We start from the raw sequence: 18,575 nt of genomic DNA, 5'->3' as shown, positions 1-18,575 counted from the left end.
ACCAGTTGTACATTTCTGGCCTTTCTCCGAGATGATAGTAAAATGTAGTGGAAGTGGCAGAAAGTTACGTGAATCACTTTTGATACTGAAAGGCCACTTGGATGTAGGTCTTATGTATCTAACTTTATATAGAAAATAAAAAAGAGTGGCTGTGTTATTAACTGGTATCTGGAATCACTCTCTGGCTAGATTGGAATAGCATACTATGAATTAAAGTAATAAAACACCACGTAGAGACATTGAAAACCAGAGTGGGGATAGAGAGGTATTTCTTTCCCCTCTGTTATATATGTAGTGGTCTTGCAGTTAATAACCCAGCTGTAGTGGTAACCAAGGGCGCACCTTCTGGGGGAAACAGACAAACATGTGCCCCTGCTCATGTGATAATAACGTGGTTGACTTTGGGTGTAGAGGCTGCATGTTTTCAAGCTTGGGGGAAAATCATCTATTCAAATGCCAAGCCAACAAACACTTCCAGTATGATCTAGATTAATAGTCTCCGAAGAGGATCCCGCAGAGACAGACATTTTTAGGATGGAAGACACCTGAACTTATATTTTTAGTAATTTTTAATCTCCTTTAAATTTTTAGTATATTTTAGAGCATGTTTACTATAACATAGTGGTACATGCATATTATTTGTAGATGGAGATGTGTGTTGACTACACCATATGTATAGTATATAATACCGTATGTATTGATGAGCTGCGTGGTCAAAAGAAGTTAGAGACCACTAATCTAGAAATAAATGGATAAGTTATAAATACCAGTCTAGCTCCAAAACTACCAATGAATAAGTAAAACCTTGAGATATTTGGGATTTTCATGTCATGAACTTAAAAATGTGAGCAGTAGCTATATCCTGCTTGGTATTCAGGGGAACCCAGTTCCCCTTCACTTTTCCTCTAAGCTCCTTTCCTGGAACGGAAGCAAATTCCCCTTTCTAGGCCCAAATTCTCAGTCTTAACTGAAGCTTCCTCTTCTTCCTCAGGAGCTTCTTTCACCATTTCTTCCCTTCTTCCTCCTGGATCAAGGTATTTTCAAACTGCCTCGTACCCAGAGGGACTCCTTTCCCAGGCCCTGATTTAACTGCTTTCCGGTGGAATATGTGTCCGGGATCTCACTCGGGCTTGTATACTATGCTCAACCATCATCGTCTACTACTCTCCCATGTCCTGAGAAAATTGTCTAGTTCCTTCTGTCCCTGGAAAATTGTGGAGTTCCATAAGAGCTCCTTCTAGCCTGATAACCCTTACTCTGCATTAACAGTGTCAAAGTCCCCAGTTGTTACATAGCTAAGTCTGATAAAGTTGACTTAATCTGGAGTGGGGGAATGCCTTTCAAGAAAATACAGGTAGCTCCTATGAATTACCCTATAGGTTAAAAACTCCTAACGGCTCCAAAAGGGAGACAATTTCATTATTTGAAGAAAATAAACTCATACCAGCTAGTAGCTCAAGATTTTATTTATTCTTTATAACACCAAGGATGTATGGTAGTCAACAAATAGGGTTCAACAGTAGAAAGTTAGTTAATCTCAGGAAAAATTATTACTTAGGAAACAAGAATGCAAGACATAGCATGTATAAAATGGTCTCTCTAATAAAACATGGCCAGCCAGCCCAGTGCCATGCAGGGGTGTAAGGATGTTAGGGACCCCACAGAGATGACAGGATGAACAAAGGAATGCAGAGGGAGACCCCTGAGGGAGCAAACCCAGGGTTGGCAGGAGAAGGCCAGAGCTGCTGCTTCTCTGCTCCCACCTCTTACGCCGTGTTGGCCTGGAGAATGGCCCTGAGACAAGAGCCCATGGTGATGCCTCGGAATTAAGCCAGGAGGTCAAGGAGACACCCTTCACTTTCTCGAAACCTGTTGCTCCAGCTCGCACTGCTGAGTGTTTCCCCATTATCTGCATCTCTAAACCCCAAAGCATTTCATCATACATTTAGTCTCTGTGAATCAGAACATGGTGAAGTGTTGACTGTCCCACACTCCTGTGACCTGAGACTGTTTGTAAACAGGATGCTTGAAGGTTTGCTCACGCTACCACTTCTTCTGTGACAATGGCTGTTGCATTGACATCACACTGGCTTGCGATGGAGTTCAGCAGTGTCCTGATGGATCTGATGAGGCTTTCTGCCAAAATTGTGAGTCAGCTGCATGGCCTTTTCAGGCAAGGGGGAGAAGGGATGTCTGTATTCTCGTAATAAAATGCAAACTCACTATTGCTCTTTTTCTACCCAGTTTCAGGTATAACTTCATGTGAATAAGCTATGCCTTAAATTAAGTGAGGCTTTTCTAGGAGTCTTAATCTGAGTTATAAATGTCAAACTTTCTATATTGCTTACATTTTTTGAAAATTGCTTTCGGGTTTCCACAAGATTCTTAAAAAGCTGTGTAGAATATGGTTTTTAAAAAAACTAAGTTGAGTTAAGATTTTGTTTGGTAAATTTTTTAAAAAAATTTAAGATGTACTGGGGTATGCCTAAGTCAGGACTGTAAACCCATCTTATAATGGCATCTACATACACAAAAGGGCATCGTGAGAAAGAATGAAAGCTTCAGAAAGTGTAATGAAGGTGCTGGTTCGAAGAAGGATGTAGAATCTCAAAACCTTAGGTGTAAGCTTTGTTTTTGTCAATTTATGTGTGACATTTAGAAATTCAATTATTGGAAGAAGAGAAAACAGGTAACCCATTTAAAGAGAGAGAAGTTTTTTGTGGGGTTCTGACATGCCTTAAATGGTTATTATTCCCAAATATCCGTGACTTTAAATGTACTGCAAGTTTAGGTTTTTAAAAAATATTTATTTATTTATTTATTTGAGAAAGAGAGAGTAAGAGAGGAAGGGGGGAGGAATGGAGAGAGAGGGAGGTAAGTAGACCCCCTACTGAGCTCAGAGCCCAACAGGGGGCTCGATCCCATGACCTTGAGATCATGACCTGAGCTGAAACCAAGAGTCGGCTGCTTAACCAACTGAGCCACCCAGCCGCCCCACCAAATTTAGTGGTTTTAATTACAGTTCAGAAAAGAAACCCAACAACTCATGGAAGCTCTTCCATGTTCCAGTGAGCCTTGACCGGAAGACAGTGACCCACACAGCAACTGCCCAGCCTAGAACCACAGGACCAAGCAAAGCAGGAAGCTCCTTCTTGGAAAAGTCCCAGAAAGTCACTGTCCAAAACCAGCCACCGGCGTTACCAAACACGGAGAAGAGGAATCATTCCATGTTTTGGGGACCAGAGAGTCAAACAGATCCCGTGAGGCCAGGTAAGGACCTAAGCAGGTGCTCCACAGCCTCATTTTCTACAGAGACACTTGCCTTCAAAATTCAGGTTATATTTGAAGAGTGTTAAGGAAATACAAGAAAGAAGAGAGTTGAAAATGAAGAATTTGGCCAAAAAGGAAAAAAAAAACCAAACATCTATTTGCACTGATTATTTATAATAAAAAACACTTACTAAATACATTCATACATACTCCAGAGATACCAGTACATTTATTAGTAAGTAAGTTAGAATTGGGAAATTTCAACACCTGTATTGAGGAAACAGATGCCCTAAGTGTTAAATTGTAGGTTATTTTGACATGACATGACATGCTTTGACATGAAGCAGCGTAACCCCTATGTATTCGTGTAAATCCTCTTCCCACTAAGCAAGCGAATGTGAAGAAAATATGAAAGTCATATGGAAATGGTTACATGTGCCAGTAGTTCAGTGTTTGGTCCCCAATTTAACTAAATCTGTAAGTTTTTCGTTTTTTCTAATCAGGCTAATAAGAATTTTAAATTCACACTGCTGAAGCGTTAGCATTCTATCATCTTAAATTTATTTTTGCACATTTGTATTTGTTGATGACATAGACAGAAATATAGAATATCACTTTTCTGTCCACTTTTGTACGTGTCTTTTCAGTACTCCAACTCTGCCTGCCTTAGATGGAAATAATCTGTCACTACTTCAATAACTTCGATGAAAAATTTTTGTTTATTGCAGAAGATGCAAATAATAAAAAAGGAAAATGACTTAAAACACCTCCCCTCTACTGAAAACAACTTTTAATATTTTGGTATATTTCTTTCCAATCTTTTGTTTATCTACTATTTAGATTTTAAGTGCCTCTGCAGCTGTGTGCAGAATATTCCCGGAAGGGTTTAGATTTAGGGGCTGGGTTCCTTCCTTGTTCCTACTGCCACCTGCTGGGCAAATCAATCAGTCCCTCCAAGCCTTGGGATCTGTGTCAGCCCGTTTTCTCCGAATGGAAGGTTATGAATGGAGAAGGCAGCCACCTGAGGCCAGAGTCAGGGGAGGCCAGGTGTTCTGGGCAGGAGGGCTGAAGGGATGAAGAGCTGGCGACAGGACGGAGTTCTCAGAGGCCGGGACGGATGGGCTCTCACTGCGTCTCAGTGGTAGAGAGGCTCACGCGAGCGTGAGTGGATTAGCTGAGGGCAGAGTGGAGACCAAAGCCCACGTCTCCTTAATTTGGGTCTAGTCTTGGCTCTGCCTTTAGAATCTTGAGCAAGCTGCTTCATCCTCTGGACCTGTTTCCTCACCAGTTAGTAAGGGATTTCAACCAGACGGCCTCTAAGCCCGCGTGTAGCCCTGAGCGTGCTTCAGGAATGGTCCATAGCCCGATGCTCCTGCCCTTATCCAGGCCAGAGACGGCGCCACGATCCCAGTGCTGTCTCCTGGGCAGTGAAACTCAGCCTCAGAATTTCTTTGAAAACAGTGCTCCGGGCTGCACCACCGCTTGTTGGGAGCTGGTGCTCAGTTTGAAACGTATTTGCAATCTCTGCTTTGTCCTTTTTGATAATAAGCCTCTGACTTTGGCTATAAAAATGTAAGGAATGGAGTTTCACAGGTGCGGAGAGATTAAATGTCCAGTTATTTATAATATATATATTGTTTTTCCTAATTATTAAAGTAATATATATTTACTGTAGAAAACTTGAAAAGTACAGAAAAATATAAAGAAAAAAATTTGAACCATCTAACAAAACTCACCATTAATATTTTGTTGCATTTCTTTCTGGTCACTTTAATTTACACATACGTACACACATTTATTCACTCTTTTTTAGTATAATTAATATACAGTGTTCTAGTTTCAGGTGCACAGTATAGTGATTCAACAATTCTATACATTACTCGGTGCTCCTCGTGATAAGTGTGCTCTTCATCCCCTTCACCTGTTTCACCTGTCCCCCTAGACCCCTTCCCCTGGCAACCACCAGTTTGTTCCCTGTATTTAAGAATCTGTTTTTTGTTTTTGTTTCTTTTTTTCTTTGTTTTTTCTTAATTTCAAAGAGTGAAATCGTGTGGTATTTATCCTTCTCTGTCTGATGTATTTCATCTATAGCCTAATACCCTTTAGGTCCATCCACATCATTGCAAATGGCAAGATTTCACTCTTTTTTTATGGCTGAGTAATACCCCACTGTGTATATCTACCACCTTTTCTTTCTCCATCCATCTATGGAGGGGCCCTTGGGTTGCCTCCATGTCTTGGCTGTTGTAAATAATGCTGCTGTAAGCAAAGGGGCATATGTATCTTTTTGAATTAGTGTTTTGATTTCTTTGGGTAAATACCCCAGTAATAGAATTACTGGATCATATGGTAATTCTATTTTTAATATTTTGAGGAACCTCCATGCTGTTTTCCACAGTGATTTTACCAGTTCACATTCCCGCCAACGTCTACGAAGATTCCTTTTTTCCTACATCCTTGTCAATACTTGTTATTACTTGGATTTTGTGTTTAGCCATTCTGACAGGTGAGAGGTTATAGCCCATTGTGGTTTTTATTTACATTTCCCTGACTAGTGTGTTGAACATCTTTTCATGTGTCTGTTGGCTATTTATATATCTTCTTTGGAAAAATGTCTCTTTAGGTCTTCTGTCCATTTTTAATCAGATTATTTGCTTTTTTATTTTTTGTGGGTTTTTGTTTTTTCCTGTGTGTGTATGTGTTAGGTTTATTAAGTTCTTTATATAGTTTGGGTGTTAACCCATTACTGGATATATCATTTGCAAATATCTTCTCCCATTCAGTAGGTTGCCTTGTCATTTTATTGATGGTTTCATTTGCTGTGCAAAAAGCTTTTTACTTTGATTTTGTTTTTGTTTCCCTTGCCTGAGGAGACATATCTAGAAAAATGTTTCTATAGCTGCTGTTAAAGAAATTACTGCCTGTGTTTTCTTCTAGGAGTTTTATGGTTTCAGGTCTCACGTTTATATCCTTAATCCATTTTGAGTTTATTTTTGTGCATGAGGTAAGAAAGTGGTTAGGTTCATTCTTTTTCATGTAGTTGTCTAGTTTTCCCAGCCCCATTTATTGAAGAAACTGTCTTTTCCCCTACTGTATATTCTTGCTTCCTTTAACCATATAGTTATGGGTTTATTTTTTATTTATTTTTTTATTAAAGATTTTATTTATTCATTTGACAGAGAGAGAGAGAGCACAAGCAGGGGGAGTGGCAGAGGGAGAGGGAGAAGCAGGCTCCCCGCTGAGCAGGCAGCCCAACTTGGGGCTTGATCCCAGGACCCTGGGATCATAACCTGGGTCAAAGGCAGACTCTTAACCAACTGAGCCACCCAGGCACCCCATGGGTTTATTTATTTATTTATTTTTTAAAGATTTTATTTATTTACTCGACAGAGAGAGAGATAGCCAGTGAGAGAGGGAACACAAGCAGGGGAAGTGGGAGAGGAAGAAGCAGGCTCATAGTGGAAGAGTCTGATGTGGGGCTCGATCCCATAACGCCGGGATCACGCCCTGAGCCGAAGGCAGACGCTTAACCGCTGTGCCACCCAGGCGCCCCTCATGGGTTTATTTTTTGATTTTCTATCCTGTTCCATTGATTTATGTGTCTGTTTTTTGCAGGTACCATACTGTTTTGATTGCCACAGCTTTGTAGTATATCTTGAAATCTGGGATTGTGATACCTCCAGCTCTGTTCTTCTTTCTCAAGATTGCTTTGGCTATTTGGGATTTTTCGTGGCTCCATATACATTTTAGGATTACTTGTTCTAGTTTTATGAAAAATGCTATTGGTATTTTGATAGGGATTGCATTAAATCTGTGGATTACTGTAGGCAGTATAGATATTCTAACAATATTGTTCTTCCAATTCATGAGCATGGTATATTTTTCTATTTGTTTCTGTCAGTTTCTTTCATCAGTGTTTTATAGTTTTCAGAGTTCAAGTGTTTCACCTCCTGGATTAAATTTATTCCTAGATATTTTATTCTTTTTGGTACAATTATAAATGGGATTTTTTTCTTAATCTCTTTTTCTGCTATTTCATTATTAATATATAGAAATGCAACAGATTTCTGTATATTAATTTGGTATCCTGCAACTTTACTGAATTCATTTACCAGTTCTAGTAGTTTTTTGGACATTTATTCACTTTTAACAAAATTAGGAACATGTTATGCTTATGAAACTTTTATTTTTCTCAGGAGTATATTCATGTGTTATTACCTATCCATCAAAAACAAAAACTTTTTTAAGAAACAAAGCAAACACACAAAAAACCAGATCCATAAATACGGAGAACAAACTGATGGGTACTGGAGGGGAGGTGGGTGGGGCTGGGTGAAGAAAGAAGACATAATATTTGAAAGTCCAGGGTGGAGAAAGTGGGAATAGAAGGACAGAACCTTGCAGATGTTTGAAAGGGCCCTCACAACATGTGGTTTGTTGAGACAGCAACTACCTCCTCCCTCCCCATCCCGAAGACCACGCCAGCCTCCGATCTCATGTGAGTGAAGTTATGCTCTACCCGGCATAACATAAATTTAGATTTAAAAACCCATCACTGTTGGCAAGCTGTGCCGGGCTTTACAAGGATCACCAGCAAGTACAAGAAATATGGACAAGCTAAGTTTTCTGCCACTTCCTTCCCCCACAGACATGTAGTGAGGAGAAAAGAAACTTAACTCATTGAAGATATGTTAAAGAGATACTAGGATTAATACTGATAATGTAGTACAGAAAGTGATGAAATGCAGTTTTTCATCTGTCACATTAGCAAGGTGAAAAAATATAATAATAGTATGATAATATCTGACCCTGCCAGAGGAAAGAAATCCGACTTCCCGCACTGCGGAGTGCTAGAAAAGTGGTATTTCCACAGTCACAGTTTTTTGAAACTTGAGAATTCATGTCTAGCGCAGCAGGTCAACCAGATTCCCTAGGATCCAGACTGGAGCACAGACTTGGGGGAATGTGCAGTTTCTGTACGGTTGCAGGGGCTCTGCCTGCACGCTCTCACATCCCCCGCTAAACGTGCCGAAGCCTCGCCCTTTAGCTTCTCTCTGGCCGTAGCTGCAGTGAGCAACTGTGACCTTTGCATTATTGTCAGAGGTGTTTTATCCAGACAGGATATCCTTATAAATGATGTTCAAAAGGCTTTTTTCATGTACCCTGTATTTTTCGTGGGTATTTCATCTTTTCGTTATCCTGGACTATCTCTTTTCTCACTGAGGAAACGTCCTGAAACTATAAAACAACATTGCTGGGAAGGTAGTTTGAATTTGTGGAAGCCTGATAAGCAGTGTAGCTGAATAGCCTGTTATGCTCCAACATGAAAGCAGGAATCAACTGTTTTCTGAAATGGGTGGATCTTATCCTAGTAGAGTCCAGAACATTTCCTGAAGAGAGCTCCCGCTTACCTACTTTGCAGTCTTGCAGGGTGAACTACTGATAAATAGTGACAAAGTGACAAAGAGTAACAAAGACATTGTCTTTATTAGTTGGCAGGTGGTCACAGGAAGCCATAGAGCATTCCGGAAGGCAGGACCTTATTATAGCCACTTTTCCAGCTGGTATTTCCACCTTCCTTCCAGAACATGCCTGCTTGTTCTATGGTGACTGAAAATAAAATTAAAAAAACTTACAGTCTCCTTCCAGCTCCTGTGAATGCATTGCTGTGCACGTACGCATAACACAATAGGTCATGCAGAAGAGAGGAAAAGTAGTTTCCTAAGACATTAACTTTTCTAAAAGGGTCATTAGAAATGAGTTATTTGCAAAAGCAAATGCCAACTTTGCCTTGTTTCTTCTGACTTGCCACTCTGGTTAGAGCCTGCCATAGGGCATGTGGAAGTGAAACTTCTCTCTGCTGCTCCATACACGTCTAGAAAAAGTGAATCAGACAGTCTGGGAAATGACAGCGAATTCCTCCCTGAAATGTAGAAAACAGAAATTCACATTTCAAATACTGACTCGGATAGGGCAAATCCCCTGGAAATTCTGAAGTCTGTGGCCATGGTGTCTTCTTAAGTCTCCTATGTGCACTGCCCTCTCCTGAATGCCTGATCCCTCCCGCCTCCTGCAGCGCTGGCTTCCTCTCCCCAAGGAGTGAGAGCAGTTAAGAAAATACTCCTGGGGGCGCCTGGGTGGCGCAGTGGTTAAGCATCTGCCTTTGGCTCAGGGCGTGATCCCAGCGTTCTGGGATCGAGCCCCACGTCAGGCTCCTCCACTAGGAGCCTGCTTCTTCCTCTCCCACTCCCCCTGCTTGTATTCCCTCTCTCATTGGCTGTCTCTGTCAAATAAATAAATAAATAATCTAAAAAAAAAAAAAAGAAAGAAAGAAAAGAAAATACTCCTCAATGTTGACAACTGAAGATGCAGAATGAATTTGTTTAGTTTTCCACGTGAACCCATTTCCAAGGCAAGATCCCCTTTCTAAGTGCGAGTAACTTCTTTCTCTGCTGCACCCTTAATAGACCTTTGTCTCAGACTGCCTAAGGAAATACTTAAATTTGTGATTTTGCCTGGGTATTTTGATTTGAGTAAATAAATATAGTAGATATGTATTACTGTAGATATGAGTAAATAAATACAGTATCAACTCTAAGTTCTTGGCTCTGTGGCTCCAAGAGCAGTATGGCTCTGTAGCAACACTCCTGATCCAGAGATCGGCCCCGCGTTCTAATTCCAGCACCACCAGTTACTCGGTGCCCGGTAATGAATAGAGAGGATAACAGTATCTTCTCCCAGTGTTGCTTCGAGGATAGCGTGAGACATCGTATGTAAACATAACCTAGGTCTCTCAGTAGCTGTTCACGCCTGATGAAGTTTTGCCCGAGCATTCGAGGGCAGTGGCATTCACCAGGATGCTCGGACGAGAGCGCCAAGCCTGTAAGACAGTTAATCAAATAAAAAATAAAAACAGTGCAGTGGTGGCCCCAATACCGAGTTCCTCCCCAGAATTAGGGTGAACAATCTCTCCTCTTTGTTGGAAAGAGACAGGGGTGGGAGGATTGTGAGTGTAGATATTTTATATTTTTCCATTGGGTAAAAGATGGATTAGTTAATCCTCTGAAAAGAACTGGAGGCTGGTAGATGTTGGTGTTTTTATTCCTGGCTCATTATTTTTAAAAAGTAGGACACGAGTTCTCAGCCACGTGATCTTCCCACTTGCAGATTTGTTATTGGAGAGACAGATCCTGAGTGCTGGTCGCTGTGCACTTCTTGGGTCTTCATAGCAACCTGGTGATGTGCAGAAATCGTAGCCACATTGTATGGATGAAGACAGTGAGACACAGAGAGATGAAGAACTTAGACTAGGTCACGCAGCTAGTAGGTAATAAAGCCAGAATTGAACTCAGCGTCTAATACCAGCCCCAGGGGGATGATGGCTTCGGCAGCAAGCCTCAGTGAGTTCAAGGGCCTTTTCTCTTAGCTGCAGAGACAGGAAACAGCTACCGTGCCCTTAAGACCTGTTCGTATAGTTCTTTCTGTTTGGACATCAGAAGCTCCGAACGAAGAGATCTGTGGGTGCTGGAGAAGTTGGGGTTGGCTACTTGTAGATCTGCACTATGACTTTCCTGGGCCCATAAAAAAACATTTTGCTTTATGACTGTGTTGGTATAGAGATTAATATAACACAGGCTAGATTCACTATTATCATATCCATTGAGATATCAAATTGAAACATTTTTGCAGGCTCTGTGCCCATTGTGCCTTGTGGACAGGCAGCCCCGGCTGTGACAGGCATGGACGTTCCACTGTGTTCTGTGGAATGGGCAGAAAGAGTTTGAATACACGGAAAACAAGGGTTCTAACTAATTGCATGAGCAAATGGGTTTGGGAATGACAATTATTGAAGCAGGGGATCCCAGCTTCCCAAAGGGAAGGGTGTTTGTCGGGAATCGAGGGCAATATGGAGGACCTCGAAAGCTGTGCTGAGGTGTCCGGACAGGTGGAGTCAAGAAGGGGGGTAACCGAATTTAGTCCCAAAGCCAGTAGAGGAAGGATCAGTACTCGCCCATAATAAAGCGTTTGTCCATTCATGGCAAAACGAGAAAAATAAGGACAAAGCAGCCTGTTTTTTATAAGGCTAAATTTATTCAATTTAAAGAGCTGTCCTTTTTATGTATTCAACTCTTCATGTGGGGCACGTGGGTGGCTCAGTCGGTTAAGCGTCCGACTCTTGGCTTCAGCTCAGGTCATGATCTCAGGGTTCTGGGGTTGAGTCCCGCATCGGGCTCCACGCTCAGTGAGAAGTCTGCTTGAGGTTCTCTCTCTCCCTTCCCCTTTATTCCTTCCACTCTTGTTGTCTCTCTCAAATAAATAGATAATATCTTTAAAAAAATAAATAAACCATGTTTTGAGGGTTTACACATTTTCTCACTTTATAACGAAGTGAAGGCAATGGCCTTCGTAAGTGGCCATTTCTTTCAATGTCTTTAGTTGGCAAAATAAAAACTGACAACCCTATATCGGCCCCAAAACTCATTTTGAATTTTGGTGCACAAAATCCAAAGGGGTTGAAATCAGCTTGCCATGTGGAGGACAGACAGCCCAGGTTCTCAATGGCCTCAGTGCTCTGCCAGCCTCAGTGGCTTAAATTTAGTAGTCCCTGTCCCCATCCACTGGGACACAGGTCCCCGCTGCTCCAGGCAGCTGTCCCTTTGTCCATGAGTATAGTCTCTCACTGGCTGCTCCTCTTCCTTTCCCTCCCGTCACCGTTCTGGATGGGAGTGGGCCTTCCAACACCACAGCCAAGGGGACAATGATAGCCATCAACTTGAAAGCTAAATCTGATTCTCTGGCCTACAAGAAGTTGCTTACGCCGTACTCACGTTTCTCATTCTCTTTGGGCCGGGAGTTTATGGAGGACAGCCCACACATTGCTGGCTGTGTGCAGGTGGCCTGGGTGGGTCCTCGTAGAGTAACATGGAGAAGTGCAGGCGAATGCAGGGAGCCCTCTGAAGCCTGGGCTGTGAGCAAATGTGGGCCATTGCAGTGCTTGAGTTAAAGGTGACAGAGACCTGAGGCTGTGGCCGTGGGGACAGAGAGGAGGGGCCACAGTCAGGGATATTTCACAGGGTATCCTGGACAGGGTCTGCGCAGTACGCAGACAGATGGCTTGTGGGGCTGAGTGAAAAGGATCGTCCAGGATGCCGTGAAGAAGGAGAAGTATTTGCAGCCCCTTCTCTCTAACGGCGTTAGCCCGGGACGGCTACGATCGGTGGATGTCACGGCTTCCAGTAGGTTCCTGCAATAACTTCACAATTTGCCATTATCCTCTTGATTTTTGCGATCCTTAGCAAATCCAGGCATACCCCCTAGCACAAATTACAAAGAATTTCATAAATACTACATTTAAGTAGCCAGATTTCAATGGCAGGAGTTACGAACATACCTGTTGATGACCTATGAGTAAAGAGGCTTCAAAATTTGATTTTTGTTTCTCAGTAAAATTCCTCATGTCCCCTCATCATTTCTAAGATACTGTCACTGAGAATTATATTATCCCGCAGTCTCCCCTGAGGTCACAGCACAGCAGGAGGGCAGCTCCACGAGTCACGACTCACTGTATGTCACTGTAATAAGCACACAAATGCCGTCAGTTCCTAGATAGGAGATGATACCGTGGTACGACTGCGGCTCATCAGACCTGGCGGAAAAGTCCTAAGATCTGCTTTCTCACTATCGCTCTCAACCGTATAATAGAACTGACTAGAGTGAGCAATTAACAGCCCATCATTACATCACCAGGGCGGGGTTCTGCCAACACGCGGTTAGACACACCTGAGTTTAAAATCCCAGCCCTGGGGCACCGGGCGGCTCAGCTGGTTAAGGTTCTCTCTCTTCCTCTCCCTCCGCTCCTCCCAGCACTTACCTTCCCCTGCCCCCACCCCGCTCACTTGCACACTCTCCCTCTCTCTCTCTCTCTCAAGAAATTAATATAAAGAAAGAAAGAAACCCCAGCCCCATGACCCACTTACTACTCGAAAGAACCTGGGCAGGTGCCAAGCCTGTCTGACCAAACCAGAACATGTGATGAAGCAATGAATACCTGCCAAGTAGGGTTGAGGTGCAAAAGTCAGACAGCATGTCTGAGTGCCTTATGTATGCTCACTGTTCTTTTTTTTTTTTTTTAAGATCTTATTTATCTATTTAAGAGAGAATGAGAGAGAGCACGAGAGAGGGGAGGTTCAGAGGAAGCAGCAGATTCCTCCCTGAGCAGGGAGCCCGATGTGGGACTTGATCCCAGGACCCTGAGATCATGACCTGAGCTGAAGGCAGTCGCTTAACCAACTGAGCCACCAGGCACCGGCTCACTGTAAACCTTTGTGGACTGCTTCTGCTTTCCGTGGTATGAAGTCCAGGCATTACCCTTGACTTTTCGAGCTGAGGCCTCTCCTTCCTCCTCCAGAGTCAGGGCACCTGAAGGACTCCTGGTGCTGTGTGCCTCTTCCCCTTTCTCTGCCGGCGGTTTTGTTCCGAGCCCGTCCTCCGCGTTACTAAACCGGTCACATTAGCTATTAGTATCCCACACAGACCTAGGTTTACTAGAGAAATAAATTCTGTAAGTCCTTTAAATCCATCCTAAAAAAGTAAATACGGCCGTATTTTCATGTCTGTTTCCTGAAGTTTCTGCCGTACCTTCATATGTTCTATTTGTTTTCTGTAGATCGTGGTCCCTCAGGGAAGAACAGAAAAGAGGGAAAGTACGTTTTTGAGTCCAAGAGCGATCGAGGAGGAGGGGAACACCCAGCCCCAGAAACAGGTAAATGTGTAACTTGGAAATTCATTGCCGAGTATGAACATTGGCAGAATCACTTATCCTCTAGCTGCAGTTATCAGATGACGCTGCAAGAGTCCGCGACAAGATCTGTGGGTCAGAAGAACCATGGGATTCTCACCTCCTCTGTCGGGCTCACCTCCTCTGTCATGCTGCGTCGCCGGGCTCTTAAACTAGTAACCTCACATCTTTGGACCTTGGATTCCTCTTTTATAAGTTGATTGGACTAGATTATCATTCCCTCCCGGGTGGAACATTCTGTGGGAAGAGTAATACTCACGGCACAGGGGTTAAGAACACAGCTTTAGAATCCGATGCCAAGGTTCAAACCCTTGCTTCACCACGAACCCTGTGACCTGGGGCGGGCGAATTTCTCGCTCTGGACCCTAGTCTCCGCGTTTGTGTGATGGAGGGAACAGCTATCCCTGCCTCAGAGTTGTTAGGGAGGATGAATGGGACAATTATATAAACCACTTAGCACACTGCGTGGCTCATACAATGAGCCAGATAAATGGTGGCCATTATGCTTGAGTTAGTCATGATATAAGAATAAAGATCTTAGCGCACCTAGTTCTCCCCAGCTGCTCTAGCGGTAAAGACCGAAGACAGCAGGAGTGAGGACAGTGTTGGAGGTCAAGGGAATATTTAGTGAGTACAGAAGAATACCATAATTCCATGATTTGGGTGGTTTTTAACTAGAAAGAAAACACTTTCGACATAGTTCTGTAGAAAGGTAGGTTTTAATCCTAAGTCCCACAAACAATTAGTAAAAGAAGATTCAGGAGAACAAAAGATGATTCTTAAATTACAGATCTAAACATGGAGAAGCCTTTCTTTTCACCCTAGAGCTTTCTTTGTAAACTCTGGACAACATCAAAGTATAACCATTAACCAACAGATGGCCAGAATAAACCAGACCTCGAGTACCTACATGTTGCTCGGTCAGCTGGCCTGCTGGACTTACCCCGTCCCCAGATATTTGAATAGAAAGGGCTCTGTCCTCCATGGACACATAAAGGGAAACTAGGCCTGCCTGGTTCTATGCAGAGGGTCTCCATTCTACCTGCCCCTGCCCCGTCCAGTTATGTGTTACGAATGTCACTCCCACTTATACGAGCAGGATACCCCAGTTCATCTCCTTAGCTGGTTCCTGAGAAACTTATATCATGATGTGTTTTATAAGGGGTTAGAAAATTTTAAATCTAAAGACAATGAAGAAACCATGCCAAATGAGTACTGAAGTCTGGAATAATTGACAGTATTCTAGCAAGTTCTTTATGGGAGATCTCATTTTCCTTGCATTCAAAGCATTAAACAGGAATCAATTTGACAGTTTAGCCACCTCATCTCTGACTTGACAAATAGAAAATTCCGCAAGATTATATGTCTGCTCTGCTGTTCCCATAGCTGCATCTGCACCCCAGACCTGGGATTGGGGTCTTCAGGCACAGCCCCCTTCCCCCCGGCCTAAGCACGAGGGCTCATCCTTACGCAGATCACACACACTTGGAAGGGCGGCAGCCTCTGGTCCTCTCCCTGCCCTGAACAAGCAGAGTGAGCGTCCCCAGCTACTCATCCCCAAACGTGAACACTCATCCGTTTGCACCCACCCCGCTTCCTTTCCTTCAGTACTAAACGAAGGAGTGCCTCTCTTTCCAAGGTCAGTCTCCCCCTGAGCTTGATACCAGCCCCTAATCTTCTCAGGTCCGATTCTCCTTCATTGATTAACTCTCCTATGTTTTTAATCTGTTTCTCTGCTGGCTTATTCCCCCAACAGCTGCAGACACATTCAGATCTCTGCCAACACATAGAAACAAAATAGCATCCCTCAGTCTTCAGTGTCCCTGTAAATGAATTCTGATTGCTAAGTCCATTGGCCTCTCCGGCCTTCACCCCACTTGACCTCTTCTTAGCATTCGGTTCAGCCAAGTGCTTCCTGGAAATAGTCTCTTCCCGGTGCTTCCAAGACTCCCCTCTCCCTTGGCTGCCCTGCCACTTCTCCGATCCCTCTCTTTCTGTTCTCTTAGGTTGTCTTTTGTCTGCCCTCTGAAATGTTGGTGTTTCCTGGGGCCTCACTCCTGGCCCTCCCTCTTCTCCCTTTCTCTCTGGCAATCTCAGCCACTTTGCGGCTGCACCCACGACCTTGACGCTAAAGACTCATCTATTTAGGCCCAAATAATCCAGAAACCTATGGGCGTCTGGGTGGCTCAGTCAGTTAAGCATCTGACTCTTGATGTCGGCTCAGGTCATGGTCTCTGGGTTGTGAGATCTGCTCCTCACTCAGCAGGGAGTCTGCTTGAGATTCTCTCTCTCTCCCTCTGTCCCTCCCCTGCTGCCCTGGGCACGTGCTCTCTCTCGCCCTCTCTCTCGCAAATAAATAAATCTTTAAAAAAAAAAAAATTTCCAGAAACCTAAAGAAAATTCTACCTGGATCACGTATAGACATCTCAATCCAAAAATGTCAGAAAGTAAACTTATCTCCCCTACCCACCCATCATACATTTAAACCACTGGAGCAAAAAGCCTGCGAACCGGATACAGGAGCCGCTCCTTCACGTCTGCACTTCGTATCTAATTCTATTATCGTAATTGTAATACTTAATGGTGTTTTTTCATTTAAGTGTTTGTCTGCCAGACCTGAAGTCGTTGAGACTCACGATCACATTTCCCTTCTGGAGAAGTTCTGTAGGGGTGGGGCGGAGCTGCGCGGCCTGGGGCCCTGTCCTCATTCCCCTGCTGACCTTCCAAGCTCAGACCCGTCGCTTCGTTCCTGATGTTGCAGTCCCTTCATTTGCAAAATGGGTCTAATGACGGTACCGACTCCTATGGTGGCTGTGAGAATTAAATGATTTATACCGTAAACCGCTTAGAAGGGCGGGCGCCCGGGTGGCTCGTCAGTTCGGCGTCCCCCTCTTGGTTTTGGCTCAGGTCATGATCTCGGGGTCATGGGATCCAGCCCTGTGTCGGCTCCACGCTGAGCGTGGAGTCTGCTTAAGACTCGTCTTTCTCTCTGCCTAAAATAAATAAATCAATCTCTTTTTTAAAAAATCATTCTTTAAAAGAAAAAAAAAGGCACTTAGAACAGGGCGGGGACTCAGTCGCGTGGCTTATCGTCTTGGGTCGCCAGCACCCCGCTCAGCGTGGGGCGCGTGGCTCTTACTGAGCGCTGCGTGAGTGAAGAAAGGAACGAGATGAAGGGTTACAGGAGCAGCTTATGCGATGGGCATTTTTTTTTTTAAGATTTTATTTATTTATTCGACAGAGATAGAGACAGCCAGCGAGAGAGGAAACACAAGCAGGGGGAGTGGGAGAGGAAGAAGCAGGCTCATAGCGGAGGAGCCTGATGTGGGGCTCGATCCCATAACACCGGGATCACGCCCTGAGCCAAAGGCAGACGCTTAACCGCTGTGCCACCCAGGCGCCCCACGATGGGCATTTTTATCCCTCTAACTGCACGAGTTGGCAAGACCCTGGCAGCTAAAATAGCTCCACCGTATCGCCTCCAAGCCTGGTCTGACTCCAGAGCAGCTCAGCCTAAGAATAGAGCCTGCCGCCTGATAAGGAAGACCCCCGGGCACACCTTGTCCCTTCCAGGTTCTGCTGGCCTCGGAAGCCTGCTTCTGGCTCCTCGGCCGGGTGTCTGGGACCCACCCCCGGAGAGACCTGTGAGGGTGAACTAGAGAGCTTTTTCTCTTCGGGGGCCCTTAGCCGGACTGACGCCGGCCTGGTTCGAAGCCGGCTCGGTTCGAAGCCGGCTCTCACCTGCTGAGGGTAGGTTCTCTGGATTTAGGAAGAAAAGCAATCTCTTGAAGCCCTAACCAGTACCAGGAGTCGGGAGTTAGTCCGGACTTACTTCGAGAGAATGGTCATGGACGGACCCCCGTGTAATCCGGGACTACGAGGAACACCAATCCTGTGGGGGCCACGGCTTCACCGCTGTCCGTTCACAGAGTCTGTTAGAGCGGGGCCGAGGGGGTCGGGCGACAACCGGGGGCCCACCGACGCTCCGCACACGTCGTAGGGACCCGGCGCAGCATGTGGCTCGGGGACTACACCTGCCCTTTACGGACCGTGTGCCCTTAGACCCGTGACTTAATCTGGCACTGAGTTCGTCTGTAAGATGGTGACAGTACAGGTGCTACGCGGGGGAGTCGTTCGGATGAACCACGACGGTGCCCGCGAGGCGCTTACCACACAGGAGCCCGCAGCTTTAGTGCGGCTGATCACTGACCTGCCCTGTTCGTCTCTACCCGCCTCGCAGGTGCGGTGCTCCCGCTGGCCCTGGGCTTGGCCATCACGGCGCTGCTGCTTCTCATGGTTGCTTGCCGACTGCGCCTGGTGAAACAGAAACTGAAGAAAGCTCGTCCCATTACGTCGGAGGAATCGGACTACCTCATAAATGGGATGTATCTGTAATAAGTGTCACTTCCAATTTATCCATAGATCAGTTCTGGATATTTATAACCTCTTCGGTTTGATCTGGGCTAAGAAAAATACAGAAGCCCCAGAAAATTCTGCAAACCCCAAA

General features: G+C 44.5%; 1 protein-coding gene across 1 annotated transcript in view; it reads left to right on the top strand.

Moving 5' to 3' along the window:
* LRP11 (LDL receptor related protein 11) overlaps nucleotides 1-18,575 on the top strand; it is a 42,569-nt gene extending 23,994 nt beyond the window's left edge. Inside the window, exons 4-7 of the mRNA XM_008695055.2 lie at nucleotides 2,022-2,147; nucleotides 3,070-3,270; nucleotides 13,937-14,032; nucleotides 18,309-18,575. Coding sequence (XP_008693277.2) covers nucleotides 2,022-2,147; nucleotides 3,070-3,270; nucleotides 13,937-14,032; nucleotides 18,309-18,463 — 578 coding nt within the window. The 3' untranslated portion in view covers nucleotides 18,464-18,575. The remainder of the gene's footprint in view (nucleotides 1-2,021; nucleotides 2,148-3,069; nucleotides 3,271-13,936; nucleotides 14,033-18,308) is intronic.

This window comes from Ursus maritimus, unplaced genomic scaffold, assembly GCF_017311325.1.
Source record: "Ursus maritimus isolate PB19 unplaced genomic scaffold, ASM1731132v1 scaffold_13, whole genome shotgun sequence".
NCBI classification, from domain to species: Eukaryota; Metazoa; Chordata; class Mammalia; order Carnivora; family Ursidae; genus Ursus; species Ursus maritimus.
Note: the sequence above shows the minus strand (reverse complement) of the source record. Positions and strands in the feature narration are given on the sequence as shown.